The sequence below is a fragment of the Topomyia yanbarensis genome, chromosome 3, assembly GCF_030247195.1.
Source record: "Topomyia yanbarensis strain Yona2022 chromosome 3, ASM3024719v1, whole genome shotgun sequence".
In the NCBI taxonomy this organism is placed as follows: Eukaryota; Metazoa; Arthropoda; class Insecta; order Diptera; family Culicidae; genus Topomyia; species Topomyia yanbarensis.
In genome coordinates this window covers 190,888,405-190,908,920 of record NC_080672.1, presented here as the reverse complement: position 1 = coordinate 190,908,920, position 20,516 = coordinate 190,888,405, and the positions used below count along the sequence as shown (strand labels likewise).

The window sequence follows — 20,516 nt, the reverse complement described above, 5'->3', positions numbered from 1 at the left end:
TTTATTACGACGTCATTACAACACTTTGTACTAATTTTCCAGTACATATCGAAAGCCGACGGTTTTTACTACAATATTATGCAAAGAGTAGAGTAGTAAATGTTGAAATGGCCGAGTAATGAACAGAAGAGAAAGACCTGAAAGAGAATCTCTCATTGTTACTTACGTCCATTTGAATAAGTACTCGAGATATTTGTTTTGATTTGGATTTCGAGTCCTTTTTTTTATTCATTTCGTTTATTTGATAGGCACAAATGCGTTAGCTTGGCGGTGCCAAATTCTTTTGTTTTTACATTTTGTATATTCTGGTTGCAGTTGAAAATCGAAATAGTGAACTTGCGCCTTTCGATTTTTCTCCTATTTTCAGCGTACGGAACTAAAGCGCAACTGGTGTAGATAACGCGCAAGTGGATTCTCTAACATGTACACAAGATGCGCTTTAGATGCCCACTCTGCAAATAGGGAAAAAACGAAAGGCGCAAGTCAATTATTCGATTTTCAACTGCAACCAGAATATTTTAAAACTAGGAGGTTACAATGTTGAAATATTTTTTTAAAAAAGAAAAATTTTACAGCTATCTTAAGACTAGAAATAAGATTCTATATACAAGAGAGGGGGCGAAAGATTTTTTTTTATGAAAAAAAAATTTAAAACAAGGAATTCAATAGTAATAATTTTTAGGAAATATTTACAGTTATCTTAAAACTAACAATATAGTTTGGTACACAAAAGGGGGAACAAATATTTATGAGAAAATTCGCAGGTGTTTTAAGACTAGGGATACAATTCTATTTACAAGATGGGGGACAATAGTTTTAACAAAGAGGTAAAATTACAACTATCTTAAAACTAGGAATACAGAATACAAATTTGAACTTTTTAGCGGAGACTTATGCTTGGTCAAGATATTCAGAGGGGGGCTGTAGAAGCAGTTGTATCAAGGACAGGGGAGAGAAAGCGTAGATGGTGACCGGGAGAGAAGAGCAAAACTTGCAACTTTCGCTCAAACGGGAGATCAGCGAAAGATTACCGCCTCAGTCTAGTAGGTCGGATTGGCGGATGGTATTCTTCGGACCCGCGGGGAATCCTTCAAAAGTCATCGGACCTTGAGTCGCTCTCGCTTCAGTTTCCGTAGTGGTAAGTGCGACGGCGGTTACATAGTTGCAGTCTGGAGCTGATCGGTCCCACAAGGCAAGAGAAAGCTTCTAAAACGAGAAATAAAAAGAGAGGGGCTAAATTGGGATATTTGTCGTTTTTATGAAAGTATAAATAAGGGACATATAGGGGAAATCACGATTTGCCAGTATATCTCGGACTGGGACATTGGGTGGTCTACCTCGGGCCCGAAGGGAATCCTTTAACTGAGACCTGGCGTCCAAGTACCCGGCGCATACCCAGACAACGTGCTCGATGTCGTGATAGCCCTCGTCACAAGCGCACAGATTACTCTCCGCAAGCCCAATACGCCGCAGATGCGCATCCAAGGTGTAGTGGTTGGACATAAGTCGGGACATTACACGAATAAAATCCCGACCCACATCCATCCCCCTGAACCAAGGCTTCGTTAATACCTTTGGGATAATGGAATGTAGCCATCGTCCAAGTTCACCATTGCTCCACGAGGTTTGCCAACTGTTGAGTGTCCTCTGACGACAAATACTAAAAAATTCGTTGAAGCAGATTGGTCTTTCGTATATGTCACCATTTAATGCGCCCACTTTTGCTAATGAGACGGTCTTTTCATTGCCCGGGATAGAGCAATGAGAGGGGACCCAAACAAAGGTAATTTGATAAGATTTTTCAGATAACGTACACAAGGACTCCCGTATCTTCCCCAGGAAATATGGGAATTGCTTTTTGGGCTTCATCGCACGAAGAGCCTCGATAGAGCTGAGGCTGTCCGAAATGATGAAGTAGTGATCTGTGGGCAGAGTGTCGATGATCCCAAGGGTGTACTGAATTGCAGCTAACTCTGCGACGTAAACTGAAGCTGGATCATTGAGCTTGAATGAAGCGGTGATAGTATTGTTGAAGATACCGAAGCCAGTGGACCCATCGAGATTTGATCCGTCAGTGTAGAACATTTTGTCACAGTCGACTTCTCGGAATTTATTATAAAATATATTGGGGATCACTTGCGGGCGTATATGGTCCGGGATTCCACGAATCTCTTCCTTCATGGATGTGTCGAAGAATACAGTAGAATCAGAAGTATCTAGGAAACGGACACGGTTGGGATTGTACGAAGAAGGATTGATGCTCTGTGCCATGTAGTCGAAGTACAAGGACATAAAACGGGTTTGAGAATTAAGCTCGACGAGCCTCTCGAAATTTTGAATTACCAACGGGTTCAGAATGTCGCATCGGATGAGCAATCGATATGAGAGTTCCCAAAATCGATTTTTTAGCGGAAGAACTCCCGCCAGCACTTCGAGACTCATCGTATGGGTCGAGTGCATGCAACCCAAGGCAATGCGCAAGCAACGATACTGGATTCTCTCCAGTTTGATGAAGTGTATGTTCGCAGCGGAGCGGAAACAGAAACACCCGTACTCCATCACCGACAATATCGTTGTTTGGTACAACCTGATCAGGTCTCCTGGGTGAGCACCCCACCATGTTCCAGTTATTGTTCGGAGAAAATTGATCCTTTGTTGGCATTTCTGTTTCAGATACCTAATGTGACATCCCCAGGTACCTTTAGAGTCGAACCAGACCACAGTGGTCCCAAAGAGCAAAAAAGGGGGTTTTTTAGATTGCGTCAAAACGGTTGACTTTAGCAATATGGTGTCTTTGAGAAAGTTTCTTGGAGTAGAACTCCCCTTCTTTTTGTCTTATTGGATTGATGATTAATCCCCCTAAAAGTGAGTTACGAAATTTATTTTCTTCAATAATTCAGATAGACAAATACTTACTTCAGCAAAGTTGTAGAAAAACTCGTTACAAACATTTTATCTGAAGACTTCAACTCTCTATCTTTTAAGGTTTTTGAGATATGGGGCATTATTTGCGAAAGGCCCCTTAAAAACAGTTTTTTCATCATAAGTTTTCTTCTAGATTTTTTTCATGATATAAATGTTCTAGAACATTGTTTGGACTATTAAACTGCATTACTTTGCTGAAGACGGAAACTTGCTATCGCTAGTATATGTGGAGATATTCACATTTTTTGATTGAAAATAGCTCTTTTTACAATGCCGATAACTTTTAAACGGGCAAAAACGGGCAAACCACTCTTCAAACAAATTAAAGTGCAAGAAAAGCACAACAAATGCTGGAAAAATCAGATCTCCCCAAGGCGGCCCTCTATGGAAATACTTATTATTATTATATTTCACATTTAAATATCTGCAGACCCCGAGATATTTAAATGTGAAAACCTGGTTGATCGTTACACCCATTAATAGAAGCTGGAGTTGCGCCGGCTCACGCTTCCTAGAAAAAACAACCAACTCAGTTTTCTCCGTGGAGAACTCAATACCCAGCTGAAGAGCCCAAGCAGACAAATTGTCCAAGGTATTTTGTAATGGTCCTTGCAAGTCGGTAGCTTTGGGCCCTGTAACAGAGACCACCCCGTCGTCTGCAAGTTGCCTTAGCGTGCATGAATTGGCAAGACAATCGTCAATGTCATTCACGTAGAAATTGTAGAGCAGGGGACTTAGACATGAGCCCTGGGGAAGACCCATGTAGCTAAATCGCGATGTTGTTAAATCGCCATGCGAAAAGTGCATGTGCTTTTCAGACAACAGGTTTAGCAAAAAGTTATTTAAAATTGGTGAAAGACCATGCTGGTGCAGCTTCTCTGACAGAATGTTGATAGAAACTGAGTCAAAAGCCCCCTTAATATCCAAAAAGACTGATGCCATCTGCTCTTTGTTAGCATAGGCCATTTGGATTTCTGTAGAAAGCAACGCAAGGCAATCGTTCGTCCCTTTGCCTTTGCGGAAGCCAAATTGTGTATCTGACAGTAAGCCATTTGCTTCGACCCAATTGTCGAGGCGAAACAAGATCATTTTCTCGAACAACTTCCGAATACAGGACAGCATTGCAATCGGCCGATATGAGTTGTGGTCGGAGGCTGGTTTTCCTGGTTTTTGGATGGCGATGACCTTCACTTGCCTCCAGTCATGAGGGACAATGTTACCCTCAAGAAACTTGTTAAATAAATTCAACAAGCGCCTTTTTGCAGTGTCAGGTAGATTCTTCAGCAAGTTGAATTTGATTCTGTCTAACCCTGGGGCGTTATTGTTGCATGATAAGAGAGCAAGTGAGAACTCCACCATCGAAAACGGTGTTTCGTTCGCGGTATCGTGAGGAGACGCGGCGCGGTACGTTTTCTGTACCGGGACAGAGTCCGGACAGATCTTCTTGGCGAAAGCAAATATCCAACGGTTTGAATATTCCACGTTCTCGTTGGTACTATTACGGTTACGCATACGTCGAGCCGTACCCCAAAGAGTGCTCATCGCTGTTTCTCTAGTTAACCCGTCGACGAACCGGCGCCAATAACTGCGTTTTTTGGCTTTCATTAGACTCTTCATTCGCCTTTCTAACGACGCGTACTGTAGATAGCTAGCGGGTAACCCGTCTTCCCGGAAGGCCTTATATGCAGTGGACTTTTCCGCGTACAGCTCTGAGCACTCTTTATCCCACCACGGGGTGGGAGACCGTCCATGGGTATTCGCGCTGGGTACTGGTTTAGTCTGAGCTTGATTCGCACTGTCGAGAATCAAGCCAGCCAAAAACCTGTACTCTTCCGCCGGAGGAAGTTCTTGAGTGGATTCGATTTTAACGGATATCGCGGTCGCGTAACTCTTCTAATCAATGTTCCGTGTGAGGTCATACGAGACATTGATTGTTTCCGATGGTCTTGAACCGTTAGCAATTGAAATCACGATAGGCAAATGGTCGCTACCGTGGGGATCAGGGATCACCTTCCACGTGCAATCTAACTGTAGCGAAGTCGAGCATAGAGATAAATCCAACGCGCTTGCGCGTGCTGGTGGTGTAGGAATCCGCGTCATTTCTCCCGTGTTTAAGATGGTCATGTTGAAATTATCGCAAAGATCTTGGATTAATGTTGATCCATTATCATCATGAAGACAGCCCCATACCGTACCATGCGAGTTAAAGTCTCCCAGAACTAGCCGCGGTGCCGGTAAGGATTCCGTGATATTACAAAGCGTTCGGTGCCCTACCGAGGCTCTAGGAGGAATGTAGATGGAAGCAATGCAAAGGTCTTTACCTTTGATTAAAACTTGACAAGCGACAATTTCAATACCTGGTGTCGAAGGGAGGTTAATTCGGTTGAAAGAATAGCACTTTTTGATCCCCAAAAGTACTCCTCCATAGGGGTTTTCTCGATCCAGACGAATTATATTAAAGTCGTGGAAGTTGAGATTTATATCGGAAGTTAACCAAGTTTCACATAATGCGAAAGCATCACATTTTAAACTATTTAGTAAAAATTTAAAGGAATCGATTTTCGGGAGGATACTTCTGCTGTTCCACTGTAGAACAGTGATCGAATCGGTGACCTCGTTCGATGACTTAGCCATCGAAGGATACGATCGCTGCAAGGAGGGGCCATTTAGTAGTCAACTGCTTCAAAAATGTTTGCACTATAGGGAGAAAACGTATCAGAAGGCTTTTAAGAGGATCAGTAACATTGAAGGCTGTGAAAATTAAGTCCACTATGTCAGAAAATTTCATTAGTCCGCTACTGGACTAAGTATCTGTTTGAAAAAAGGGGACACTTGGGGTTTTTGGTGTCCCTGGAAGTGGTGGGTACTCCTTGTTAGAATTAATATTTCCAAGTCCTGGAGCAAATTGCTTCGGCTTTTGTGCATCACTTCCGTTGGATTTATTGATTGCGGTTGGCGCACTCTGAGTGGACGACACCTTGGCACCCTTACGAGGCAATGTAGGGGAGGCTAGATTTCTCCTCTTCCTGGATTCCCCTGGGTTAACCAATGATGTTCCCTCTTGTGGGTCGTCAGATTCTTGCTCAACGCCAGCCAAAAGAGCAAAGGAATTTTCGGAAGGGACAGATGGCGAAGCATTCTTTAGCATTTCTGCATAAGAGTGCCTCGAGCGATCCTTAAGGGAGCGCTTAATTTTATCCCCGCGCTGCTTGTACGCCGGGCATGACTTAAGAGCATGCGGAGGGCCCCCGCAGTAAATACACTTCTCAGTTTCTCCACCGCAAGCGTCATCCTCATGCTCTCCCTCGCATTTGCCGCACCGTTTTTTATTGCCACAATAAGTGGCTGTGTGGCCCAGTTGCTTGCAATTGCTGCAGTTCATTACCCGCGGTACAAACAGGCGAACAGGTAGGCGAACCTTATCCAGGAGGACATAGTTGGGAAGAGCAGATCCGGAGAAAGTCACCCGAATCGAGTCTGACGGAGAATAAGTTGTCTTATCATCTTCAGTTTTTGCGGAATACAATTGCTTGCATTCCAGAATTTTCACCTTTTGAAGTGAAGGGTCCTTAAAGCAGCCAACCCCGTACTTCAACAGGTCTTCGCACTTTAGACCCGGTTCGGCGACGACCCCATCGATCTCCACAACTCTACAAGGCACATACACTTTGAATTGCTTCGTAAAACGCTCGCTGCGAGCAATCTGGTTTGCCTGGTCGAGGTCATTTACTATAACGCGTATCTTATTAGCTCGAATACGTGTTATCTGAGCCACGGACGGGTAGTTGGCAGCCAGCTCCCGTGAGATTTCTAGAATATTGGGCGATTTCGTGTTGGGCCGGAAATACACCACCCAGGGTCCAGTCGAACTGGCTGGGTATGTTTTAATACGGGGAGGACTGGGGGAATCAGGGGAGGGAGTAATTTCGGGTTTATCCGGTATATCCATGGGAATATCATTCCCATCCAATGTTACTTCGCCCTCGGCCATTTAGGCACGAGGATAACACGTGGTGTAAACGAGAGAAAGGGAAAGGGCAGAAGTAGAGACCGATCGGGGAAAGGGAAATGAAAGAAAAAAAATACTTAGCTTATATAGCGGCGATTCCGGCTATTCTGGTATTCACTTCACCAGCCTGGGCACCGGCGAACAAAGACTGCCTCGAACAATGGTTGACCTTCACTGACAATTTATTCTTGTTCACTTTATGCACAGCACCAGAAAACGAACTGCTTCGATCGAGAGCTCGGAGGGTTATGATTTCGAGTCCTTGTCTTGCGCCGTTCACTTCATTTTGTTTGTTTTGTTTCGGCTTTTGAGCCGCAAGTTAACAGCACAAAAATAATAAAAAAAAATGTTTGTTCCTGCTTCTGATTATGAGAATTCTAATTGTGGAAACGGCCAAATCACCAAGGACCTGTGGGTCACAAGAGAAAACCGTCCGGTCAAAGAGGAGCTGGGCCACGGGTATGTGAAATTTGGCTGTGTTTATTATGATGCCGTCAAGACCACCAGAGTTTGGTGCGTAGTGCTCGACAGTATCGAATATGTCGAACCGCTGGAGTTTACGCGGGACGGATTTCCCTGCGTCAAGTACACAAGCCATTGCTTCATGACGACACTGTTGTACAGATTTCTGGGCATGGATCGATTCTGTCTCGGTCAGACTGGTACGGCCGTCGGAAAGTTGCTCACACTGGGAGGCGTCGGAATCTGGTGAATTGTCGATATCGTGCTGCTAATTATGAACAATCTGCTGCCTGAGGATGGAAGCAACTGGAACACGAAGGTCTAGCGGAGGGAGAGGTAAGTGGCTTACGGGTTTATCTTCGACGGAATGGGTGTTGATTGGATGAATTTCATTTTAGTTATATTGCGACGATTGAATGGAGGTAACAGATTGATCGACTATGTAAATGGAGGATATGTTTCTACAATACAACTCTCGCTACTTAAACTTGAGTTTGGAACAGAATGGTGCTATTAGTGGCAGTGTCGTAAAATATTCTGCGCTACTGTACTTCGGAGTGGTTTTTTTTTTGAAAATATCCATATAGTGGATCAGCCAGTTTTACCAGGTTACCGCATGGAAGAAGCAATTGAGATAGCGAAGGTCAATAAAAAATGCTAGGTCCTGGACTTCAACAGGACAACGATGACGCGGTGCTGGTCTGCAAAAGTAGTGTATTACGGAAAAAGGCTCCCAACACGTTCTGGGTAGATTGCTATCAAAAGATGTACGTGCCGAATCTTGATGTAATTGTTATCGGAATCTTATCCCAAAAAGCTGGAGATATCTTCCGGGTCGACATAAGCGCCAGTGAACCGGCCGCTTTATCATACATGGCTTTCGAGGATGCCACCAACAAGTACCGTCTAGATGTTAACGTAGGAGATGCCATATGCGCACGACTACTAATAGCCAATCGCGATTTGGAACCGGAGCTGATTTGCGTTAATTCCCACGGGAACAAAGGCAAACTTGGTGTAGCATCAAATTGGTACGGAAAATCCTTAATCCGAAGTGTGCATATCTAGATATGCTTGCGAAGGAAATAGCATTCGAAAAGGCCGCTGGAATGAATGGCAGAATTTGGATTACGAGCAAAACAGCAAATGAAATATCTAACAAAGAGTTGAAGGAGCATTGTGATGATATAGGGAATTACTTAGCGGGTTCTGCTTAGTGTAAGAATTTTATATTTTCTCATTAACCGATTCTCCAGTTTGTAATCAATTAATTTTCTGATGTAAAACTTTCCATAACATGTCTCCTTGCCCTGACAAAAAGTTTATCCACCAGGCTTTTGTTCGATTAATAAATTACAATTACAATTGGATTACTTTTTAATGACACGAAAAATCCGAAAGGATACCGTTACTGACCATTTTGGGCGCGTTTCAAAAGATCTGCAAGAGCAGTAAACTTAGAATGGCCTCTCTTTCTGCCTCACAATTCAAATGAACTGGCTGCATTTGACAGTACCCCTGGCTGCATTTGACATTCGATTTTTTGCTCTTCGCATGTCTTGTCTCAGGTTTAAACTAAAGGGCTCAAACGCGCTTACGTTTTATTTGAAAGTCAGTCAAGTTAGTCAGTCAAGTTAACGACTCAAAAGCCAAAACAAACATGTAAAGTTAACGGCGCAAAGCAAAGGACTTGAAAGCCAAATAAAAAAACATTTTTTGATTTGGTCCTTTGCTTTGCGCCATTTACTTCAGCATGTTTGTTTTGTTTTGGTTTTGAAGCCGTTAATTTGAGTCCTTGACTGACTTTCAAGTATAACGTAAGCACACAGACAAACAGACGTAACAGCTCGAAGAAAATTCTAAAAAAAATCATCGCCCACGGTATACTAGCGACATCTGTTGAACACATTGCACAAAATGTGATTCTGGCAACCATGGGACAACATTTTTTTTCAATGGAAGTACTGGCAACAATGCCCACACCGCTTGTCAATTGCAAGATAGTAGATGAAAGGTAGGAGCATTGTTGCAGTTGCTATATTTGAAGAGCGAAATAGAAAAATCGCCTAGGTCACGTACTTAAATTTTCCATGGCATAATTATTGCAATTGACAAATTTAAAGAATGCATGGTAACGACTTCATTTTTAAAACCCAACACAACCATTTATTGTTACGGGAAATTAAGCAACAAAATTGTTTTTCTTTTCGTGTGAAGAAAACAATTTTTGTTGTCAATTGGTCGTATGATTGATTTTTGTCTCTATTTACTCTTCTTTGCCGTCGCTCATTTGGAATCCCGGAGACATCTTGTACTCTTTATTTGATTTTCCATGCTAGCGTTTACTTTTACTATAAGAACAAGGCTATGTAGCCTATTTTTAAAGAGGCGGCTGTGCTATCGAGGCCATCATTGGATCAAGATCACGGAGATACAACCCCTAAAATTTCCTTGCCAATATCAGGATCAATTCGCATCAACGATTTCATTTTTAACGCTTTCTGTAGGTGAAAACTCATTATGTAGGCTATGGAAAAGTTCAATTTTGTTACAACTTGGGGAACGTTCCGGTTGGTAGAAAGCTCATTTGCTTGAAAATTGGCTGGGTCTCCAATTGTCCAGTGGGTGCTTCGTCTTGGATGGTAATGAGCAATCGTCGTAGGAAAATATAATTTAATTCTTTTGGTCCTGAAAATGACCCTTTCGGCGATGCTGTTGGGTTGCGACGGATTATTAAATATATCTAGATTGAATATGGTCTAAGCGTATCTTCAATTTTCGTAACTCCTGCACCATGCCAAAGTTGAATTTTTCCGTCAGTTCCGCGGATCGACAAATTCGAATCCATTGCATACATCCGGTTAGATTCGTTACGCCGAACCAGTTAAATTGACAAGATCCTAAAATGTATCTGCTCACCGATCAGCGTCGTGCAGGAAAATACGAAATGATTTTGGACAATTCTTGCCTTGGATACTTCGACAGGAATGCATTTCACATTTCTGGACCATTTTGTTTGTTTTGGTTTGCATAAAATGAAAATGGCGGTTATGTTTTCGGGCAAGACGATACAAGATGTCACATTGTTCCAAGTATAAGTACTATCGCCATATTTCTTCGATAAAACCGATAAAACAAACGGAAAACATAAACAAACGGTAGTGGGCTCTTCTGTTGCCAGAGGTTTTGATTCGGTTCAGTCATAATTATTTTTATCGATAGTTTCGATATAAAAAAGTGTCCCTAATTGTTCGAATCGGAAGATCCGTGGTGAAGTTCGGCCTTTTCTCTCTTTTCATCCTGCGCCAAAGAATCAGGACGCTCGTTCGGATCTTTATGTTTATTAAGTTTTATTTTTTGTGTTTCGAATTCATCTCGTCAGTAACTAGCACCATCTGGGTGTCTAGTTAGACGATGTATCTAAACTAGTACCCAAATTAGCACTAGTTAGACACAAATAAAAAATTAAAGGGTTGTGTACAGGACACGACCACGGTGACATTAAAAATGTAGCTTTTTTCAAGAGCGTGCAAATGAATTTTATCTATCACACATATCGACTCACATTCTTGTTCACACGCCTGTTTTCATATGTTACAATACCCTCCCCATTAAAACATAATTTATTGAAGGTCTTTTAGCGGTAATCTATTAATTAATCAAGTATCTCACTAGGTGATTGGCATTATTTGGCTGATCCATCTAGTAAAAATAGGCTGGTCTGTCCAGAAAATATATTCAAAAGAAAAGTTCCATATTGAGAGCTGTGATGAGGAAGCCCACGCCCGCCAACGGAAATATACAGATTCTCCATGAAATATGAAATTTCATTTTCCATTTAAATTTTCAATAATGTACTAATGAGCTTAAGTAAACAATCTTAAGTTTAAGTATTTCTTGATCGATTAGTGGTGGAAAAAATGAAATTATTTGATAAATTACATTGTTATGCAACGTTCGCACTACCAGTTAAAACGGATTTTTATGCTATCTTGGTGACATTTTTCTTCTTGCTAATTATTAAAACGTGTTATAACTCTGTAGTGTAAACATTGTATTATTAAACCAATTCTGCAGCGTTTTATGTTATATAGGTGTTTTATGTGGTAATAGGACTGACATAATTATATCTTCAGTACAGCGGTTTGTTTCATAATTTAAAAAAAAATTATTTTAAAATTTAAATTAGTATACTGAACCGTTCTATTTGTTGTATACTTTAAAACGCAATTAGAACTGTGTTTTAAATACATAGGGTAGGACAGATATTCTGACTGGATAAACTGGGAAAACAATTTTAAGTCCAGTAACGCTTAAGACATGGCTTGAATTTGAATCGAAAAAGAACACCCGCTTAAACTGCTGCTGAAACGGTAAGTTCTGTTTTAAAATTTTCCGTTGTGTGCAGTACGTAACAAAAGTGTTTGAAATTAGAAAACAAAAAGTTCTGCTGGGAATGTGATTGTTTCCGATGCAATTACACTCAGATTTTTCACGCAGGGGATACAGGCCGGGTAAATTAAAACCGCGTAAATTTAAAAAAAAAACGCGTTAATGAAAACCGCGTAAATTTCAAAACCCGCGTAAAAAACCTGAGTGTACTCTCCTATATAAAATACTACGCTGCTGAACAGTGCAATAACTACAGAAGCACGTTGTCAGATGCCTTACTGATAAAAACATATAACCGAAATATGAAACATGAAAACCAATAGGCTCTTTACCCTACGCAGCTACAAAGCGCCGTAAACATGAATTAACAAGTTACAACGCACACATGCATAAAAATATATTTTTTTCAAACGCAACACTCTTAAGCAGCACACACCGTATTGAATTAAATCCAAACCACCCTGCCCACCCACTTTGCAAATCATTCTGTGACACCGTGCTGGTACCCGAAAAATCACACGGCCACCGCTGCCGAAAATGCATAGCGTCTACCGCTTATTGTAGTGCCATGATCTTACCCGTTCGACATAAGAACAAAAACTGATTCAAACATGTACGCGTCACCTCTATTTATAAACTAACCGTATATGGTTTAGTCACTTAGGTCCGAGTGTGTGCAAATGCCAACGTTACCGAAAATCGATAGCGCTTATTGCATCGCCTGGAGACGATGTTGCTCGTATGGGATAAGAGCAACAACTGATTTAAACGGACATGCGTTGCTTCTATTTATGACTTTTCGTGTTTCATTGAGCAACTAAGCTGCCCTCTCTTGACGGCTGTGTCTGAGAAATCTGCCTCACGAATGGTAATTTTCCCGTTTTTCGTGAACTTTTTAATTTTACCAATTTCCAAAAGTCTACTTTTATTGGGGAGATATTAAATTATTACCAATATTTAAGTTAGGTGTTTCTGAATCGGTTGGTGTATGAATGATTAAAATTCATCTAGTAATATCGGAGTTATAAGCGTGCAAACCTTACATAGTTTCGTTACATGGGAGATAGTTTAGATTTTAGAATGACACCCAGCCCCAGATAGTGGAGTAAGACATTTTTAATGTCAAAAAATTCCAAACAGTTCACACGACACATGTGAACGTTCAAAGCAACTGACTTGTCCCGAGTGATGTCCCGGGAAGCAAGCACAGAGGCTCAGGTTTGCTAACGAGAAAGCGAAAACGAACTCTTGTCTTTTGGCTCGGGAGCCAAACGCCTTGCATTATGCAATATTAATTCTCATAAAGGAAAATTGTATTAAGCCATTTTGCGCGTTAAGGGCACAAAACCTAACTTAAATTAAGTTTTATTTTTTTGTGTTTCATCTGTTTCATCATCTCGTCAGTAACTAGCACCATCTGGGTGTCTAGTTAAACGATGTTTACTTATTTTATGGGTCGCGGACACTTTGTTCCATTTGACATATATAAAACTAATACACTTAAAAGTGACGAATGTTCCCACCTTTCTTTCCCTTCATTTTGGTTTTCGGGTGCTTGCGGTAACGAAGTTACACATTATGGCTATGTGTCAAAATCGCTTCACAAGCGCCACGCTCGGTGAAATGGCGCATTTTTCATAATTTAAAGCGACCGTTTTTTCTGTGGGCGATGAAAATTCATCTCGTGTTACGTCTGTTTGTCTGTGTTTAGACAATTTGTGCATTCTAATTAGTGAAAACACATTAGCCAAGAATAGCCATTGTTTTGCTGGCTAAAAGAAACAAAAATGATTAGTCGCTATGAAACGACGATAGAGGATTATTTTTTTGCTGTTTTTTATTTGGCCCATTTGACAGGTATATCTCGGAATCAAAACAATGATGTTCCTACCCCTGATGTCAGCGACAATCCTAATCTAATGTTCTGTATCTACTGAAGGTACGGACGGCCTGTCAAGCAAGCTGTTTGGCTTTCGAAAGGGTAAGTCTACGGTGGACGCTATCAACTCAGTGATAAAGACTGCCGAGATAGCGATCCAACGGAAAAGGCGAGGCATTCGATACTGTGCGTTAGTGACACTTGACGTGAAGAACGCATTAAACAGCGCAAGCTGGGATGCCATCGCGCTCTCGTTACACCGGCTTAGCCTACCGGTGGGTTTGTACCGGATCCAGGAAAGTTACTTCCAGAACCGCGTACTGCTATACGAGACCGATGCGGGTCAGAAAAAGGTCCCTATTACCGCCGGAGTCCCGCAGGGCTCGATCCTAGGCCCGGTGGTATGGAACCTCATGTATGACGGGGTTCTGAAACTGAAGTTCCCTCCTGGAGTCAAGATCGTCGGCTTTGCTGACGACGTAACCTTGGAGGTCTGCGGGGAGTCAATTCCTGAGGTAGAACTAACCGCAGAACACGCGATCAGCACGGTGGAGGAATGGATGAGCGCGAGAGGCCTGGAGCTCGCTCAGCATAAGACGGAGGTAGTTATCGTCAACAACCGCAAGTCGGTATAACATGCAGTTATCCATGTGGGAGAAGTCGTGGTCACCTCACAGCGGAGTCTGAAGTCTCTCGGAGTCATTATAGACGACAAGCTGACCTTCGGCAGCCATGTCGGCTATACATGCAAGAGAGCGTCGACGCCTGTTGCGGTATTATCGAGGATGATGTCCAACAGCTTAAAGGTGTGCGCCAGTAGACGTAGGCTACTGGCAGGCGTTTGCCGTATCTATCCTCAAGTATGGCGGCCCGTCATGGTCAAGAGCACTGAGGGTAATCAGTTACCTACAGAAACTGGAGAGCACCTACCGCGTGATGTGCCTAAGAGTGATATCTGCTTACCGCACGGTATCACACGATGCATCCTGCGTGATAGCGAGCATGATGCCAGTCGGGCTGGTCATCCGGGAGATGAGGAGTGCTTCGAGCTACGTGGAAATAGGGGAGCCCACGAGCGCACCAGGGTGGCTTCGGTCGTTAGATGGCAGCATGAGTGGGATAACTCCTCGACCCACCGGCTGATACCTAACATATCGAGCTGGGTGGGCAGACCACATGGGGAAGTTCACTTCCATCTGACACAATTCCTGCCAGGCCATGGCTGCTTCCGACAGTACCTCCACAGGTTTGGGCACGCGAAGGTCCCCGTCTGCCCTGACTGCCCAGGTGTGGACGAATCTGCCGAACATATACTGTTCGTATGTCCTCGTTTCGACGTCGAAAGAAGAGCAATGCTTGACGTCTGTGGCTGGGACACAACCCCTGATACCCTTATTCAGCGGATGTGTCAATCGATGGAGAAGTGGAACGCAGTCTCGGCTGCTACCATGCAGATTGCCAGTAGGCTACAGGTAATCTGGCGAACCGAGCAACAGACGACGGGCACGGCTAACTAGTGATTGGTTAGCTGGAGCGAAAAAGGCCAAGCGCAAAAAAGGGAGTGAATGGTCTGTTCATGCCGAGGCAGGTTTGGCGCTGCGAATGGCAACCACGTAAGGGGTAAATCCAGCCACCCCGAAGCAAGACAGAAGAGTGAGTGTATAGGTGTATAAGTGGACTGCCTCATGCCAAGACGGGAGGGTCGTAGCGTAGTATGTTGGGACTTAGCTATCGATACCTCATGGCGTGCCAGAGGAGTGAAAGGGTGAGCATCCAAGTCAGCCTCACACGGTATGTTAAGGGTGAGCACAAAAGTCAGCCTCATATGGTATGTTAGAGGTGAGCACAAAAGTCAGCCTCACAAGGTATGAAAACGGTGAGCACACAAGTAAGCCTCACATGGTATGTCAGAAGTGGGGTCTAAGAATAATGTCCCACTTGGGATGCCAGGGGGAGCGACAGGGGTGTAATAGAGTGGTATGATTGAGAGTGAATCAGGTGATAGGGTGAGCATCCAAGTCAGCCTCACATGGTATGTTAGAGGTGAGCACAAAAGTCAGCCTCACAAGGATCCCGGTTCAATAGGTAATACACTCCTCCGCCGAGGGTGTTGCGATTGCCAAGATCAATGGTGTGTTCTATTGGCTACGCTGAGTAAGGCTCACATTGTATGTCAGAAGTGGGGCCTAAGAAAAATGTCCCGCATGGGATGCCAGTGGGAGCGACAGGAGTGTAATAGAGTGGTATGATTGAGAGTAAATCAGGTGATAGGGTGAGCATCCAAGTCAGCCTCACATGGTGTGTTAGAGGCGAGCACAAAATTAAGCCTAGCAAGGTGAGGAAAAAGGCGAGCACACAAGTCAGCCTCGCAAGGTACGAAAAAGGTGAGCACAAAAGTAAGCCTCATGTGGAGTGTTAGAGAGTGAATCAAGGTGTGACAGAGAGAGCGCCCAAGTAAGCCTTATACAGGATGTATGAACGCGTGAGCGAGAGTGAGTGAGTACATTAAGTACAACCGTCTCCCCAGAAGTAATTCCGAGAGGTTGTCCCTGGGAGGAACAATGACGGTGCCTAATGGAATTTAGTCGGTATTACCTAGTCATGGTGTCACCATGAGAGCCCGACACTCCAGTACACCCCGTGTGGTAGCTTGGCATCTACTAATAGCACGTGTACTGGGTTAGTGCGTAAATTGCATTCTCCATTCAAAAAAGAAAAAAAGCATCCGAAATCAAGACGTGGCCAGGATCACCAAACAAATTGGCTACTTTGTGTGGGATCGGCGACCAAGAGTAGCCATGGAGCAATTGACTCAATCGGTTTTGAAGGGAGGACTGAACTTACACCTTCCGATGCACAAGTTCAAGGCTTTGTTAGCCAATCAGTTCCTGCTTACCGCTCAAGAAGCACCCTTTGCTGCTTCTCTGTACAGTCAGGCAGTGAATGGAGCAGCAATACCATCAACTTACCCGTGTCTACGAGCAGCATGGAACATCATCCGTAATCCACCTCAGCAGCTAACGTTGAACAGCTCTTCTATCAGCATTGAGACGCATTTACTAGGTGCTCTAAAAACACCGAAGGTTATGCAAGAAAACGTGGCCAAGAGTATGGAAAAACATAGACTCTAAACAATTGAATCCCACAGAAAGATCTTCATTATTCCTGTTCGTCAACGACAAAATACCCCATGCGAAACTTTTACACAACATAGGACGACTCCCAAATCCAAATTGTGGAGTTTGTTGGAACGTTGTGGAAACCTTAGAGCATAAATTTCACCAGTGCCCTCAACACCTGTGGAAAACTCTTCAACTAAAATTGGAAACCATTTTAGGATCGAGGATAAATTTCAATCAATTAGCGATCCCAGAGTTCAAGGGTATTTGCTCTAACAAAAGTACGAAGATTCTAAAATTATTTAGTTCTTACATAAATTTTATTTTGGATGATAGTGACATGACAGTAGGAGCTCTCGAGTTTGCTTTAAATTGTAACTCACCGTAATTGTGTAACACTCATGTAAATAAAGTCTCCAAATAAATGTTTTTACAAAAAAAAAAGTCCTAAAGATCTAACTTTTTTTTGCAAGTATCTCAAACATTGAACTAAATATTAGATTTTTTAGCAGAATTTTTCGCAGGTCAGTTTTTTAAAAAAAAAAAGTCAAAATAAGCAAAAATGGAGTTTATTATTATATTATATAAAAGATTTTGAGACAGGGATAACTTCTCAACTAGCATTGAAATGGATTATGTGATTTTTGAGGTCGCTGATTGTGATTCTGATAATGAAATTTGAAAATTCAAAATGGCTGCTACACAATGACAGCCATTTTTTACGAATTTTGCTACAACGACCATAAAACTCGATTTACGAGTTTTTGGGGTCGCTAACTTTTTTACGCTTTTTTTGGGTCGCACAGTCGCCATATTGGATCCGCTATTTTGAATTTTACATTTTCGACGTCAGAATCAGAATCAGCTACTCCGAAAACCGCTTATAAGACGTTTTAAACCAATCCCGAGCAGAAGAAAATAACTGCGGAATATTAAATTTAGGTATCAATACTTGAAACTAATTTAAAAAAATAAAATAGGAGAATTTTTAATATAAACTTCGTTCACCACTAATCGAGCTTATTCCTTTAGTTATAATTGGTTAACATTTTTTTAATAAAAACAATTGATAAATGCATTTTTTCTAGCAATAAGTAATAAATAAATTTAAATTATTATAAGCTTCCTGCAAGGCTACGATGGGACCCTTAAAAGGATTCTTTTCCGCTGGGTACCCGCCGTAACTTCTTGTCAAATTTTGTGTTTTGTCGGTCTCGTATTGTTTTTTTTTGTTCTCAGTGTTTCCTCGATTCGTAACTTTGTTTTGTTGTGCTGACCTTTTTTGTACGCTGAGAACTGATGTGTCCACTACCAGGGGGCGTGAGCTTTTTGGTGTGGGGGTAAGAGGCGGGCTATTAATTAATAATAATAAAACATTTTTCAACCTTCCAGTAACAAAATTCACTCCATACTGCCTATGAAACAAACATGAAATTTAGCCAAGCACAGTCGCCACATTGGATCCACCATTTTGAATTTTACATTTTCAACGTCACAATCGGAATCAGCGACCCCGAAAACTTATATAAAGCTAAAAATAACAGTATTAACGCTGAAAAAAAATTTCACGTCGCGAAGGGTTAATAGTATTTTAAAAACTTTTTAGATGGGCCTTATTGGCCAGTTATTTTCTTCTGGTCGGGAAGCCAACTGTCAAAATTCATTTTGGAGGAAATTCTCGATAAACCGTAAATCGCACAACAGAGCCGTTGATAGCAAACAAAGGAGAAACGTTTTGTCTTTCGTTGACTGCGATGCACCATGCTTGGGTAAAAACGGTTTCTCCAGAATTTCTCCTCAAAGTGAATTTTAACATTTGGCTTTTGAGCCCTAATCACATGTTTGTCGAGGTTTGTTCTAGCTTATATGTCTGTTCTCTGTGCTTAAATTCTCTAGTACGTTCATTCTTCCAACAAATCGCGGCAGGTGTACATTGTACAGAATACAGAAACCGTATACCAGTGTTTACAAAACCAGAGATAAATAAATGAAAAAAAATTCTAGAATTTATTAAAAAACTGCAAAACTAAACAAAAAAAACAAACTATGTGGTAAAAATTACCACATAGTTTGTTCTATGCAAAAACTGACCACATATTTTCTTGAAAGTACTCAAAAACGTGCTGTGAAAGGAAGGAAATCACAACTAATGATGCGAAACGCGGAATTTGTAAAAGAAATGCTATAAAATCTACTTAATCCAGATTACGGGTAGAATGCAAAATATATTTACGAAAAAAGATCGTATAGTTCGGAAGACAAATTTCATTTTTTCTGTACACTTTAAACGGAGAGTCTGATATAAATAGAACATCAGTAAAAGTAAAACTTAGATGAAAGGCGAAATAAAAAAAAAACTTACGTTTGCGTACGTGGAAGTTTTAGGGACGACTTTTACTGTAACTCATATATGCACATAAATAATTAATTTTGGTGATAACAAAAGCGTAACACTAGTATTTGCGGCTAACTTAGTTATTGGAACCAAAACTGACGGGTGTGGTATCAGCAATAGTAATTGGGACAAAAAAGCTTCATCTTCGATTGATAAATAAAAAGCAAATCTTAGAGCACTACTATTACGAAAGCCTTGATACGCACTCGATTTTTATCCTCAGCTATGGTATCCTCAAAAGAAGCAATCGGCGCGGGACCAAGTCGTTTCTGCTTGCTCATAGAGAAGGGTGTCACATTGACAGCAGGGATATCCGATGATGATAACGTGTGGTCGTGATACTGTCTTTCTTTGACATTATCCATTCTGTATGCAACGTATATGCGTCTATGACATGAAAGATATCTTGATCTTATTATAGCTGACCTGTGTAAAGTGCAACCTAGTTTTCTGTGCTATAATATTGATATGAAGATGGCTGTATTGCTTAACATTTTGTGAGTCAATAATGTATTAATGCGAAGTATGTTCGCTCTTATCATTGTTATGGCATATAAGACAATGAGCAGATAATCTTTTTCATATATTTAATTCACTGCAATCCCCAACTACATTGATAACATTAATGCAACGAAACGTAAATGTCAATTGTATCTCTACATCGTACAATAAAAAAAATATTTTCACTAGCAACTGCATTTTTAATTACCAAAGAAGAAAATCGATATGCATTGAGCTGAACGTAGAAAAGTTTTAGAATTCATAGCTGTATATGATTTTGAAATAATGTTATTTTTCAATTGGAATCATTAAAAGTCAGAAAACCACATGAGTATTATGAAATATTAAAATTAATGGCAATGTTCAAACTGCAGGAAAATTATAAAATTTGCAACTGCTTTGTTTTCCTTCACATTATCGTGTTTTTGTATGCACAAGTGCTCACTATTAACTGAACTTTCACACAACATTAGTTAGCATAGGTAATCGCTGACATTAATTGCACATATTCGATATTGAAGCAGTTGCAAACTTTTTTAAAATGCATGCACATATCACTGTATGCTAGTTCAAATGATCTTTGCATGGATCGTTCCCTAAAAATCAATTGTTAAATTGACACCTTTAGTAGTCGTAATTAGTGCACTTTTTAACAGCATATACGAAATTTTTCACTTGGAACACACGTCTCTTTTCGCACGCATCTAATGAAAAAAAGATTTAACACACTTGTGTTTCGGACGACACTGAGCGCATGTCCTTCGTAGGATATTGCTATAAACTGTGATCACTATAATGATGGTATATTCGAAATGCGCATGATCTGACTTTCAG

At 41.4% G+C, this 20,516-nt stretch overlaps 1 protein-coding gene across 20 annotated transcripts in view; it reads right to left on the bottom strand.

Annotated features, from left to right (window-relative positions):
* LOC131690091 (uncharacterized) overlaps positions 1-20,434 on the bottom strand; it is a 547,209-nt gene extending 526,775 nt beyond the window's left edge. For 12 of the 20 annotated variants that reach the window (XM_058975604.1, XM_058975607.1, XM_058975605.1 and 9 more), the window contains exons 1-2: positions 20,305-20,434; positions 19,388-19,623 (exon numbers count right to left, since the gene is read on the bottom strand). In XM_058975604.1, coding sequence (XP_058831587.1) covers positions 19,388-19,623; positions 20,305-20,341 — 273 coding nt within the window. In that variant the 5' untranslated portion in view covers positions 20,342-20,434. Of the gene's footprint in view, positions 1-19,148; positions 19,357-19,387; positions 19,790-19,890; positions 19,948-20,304 lie in introns of those variants that run through there. The other 8 variants (XM_058975614.1, XM_058975623.1, XM_058975611.1 and 5 more) reach the window with 8 other exon arrangements.
* Between the last annotated feature and the right edge of the window lie 82 nt (positions 20,435-20,516).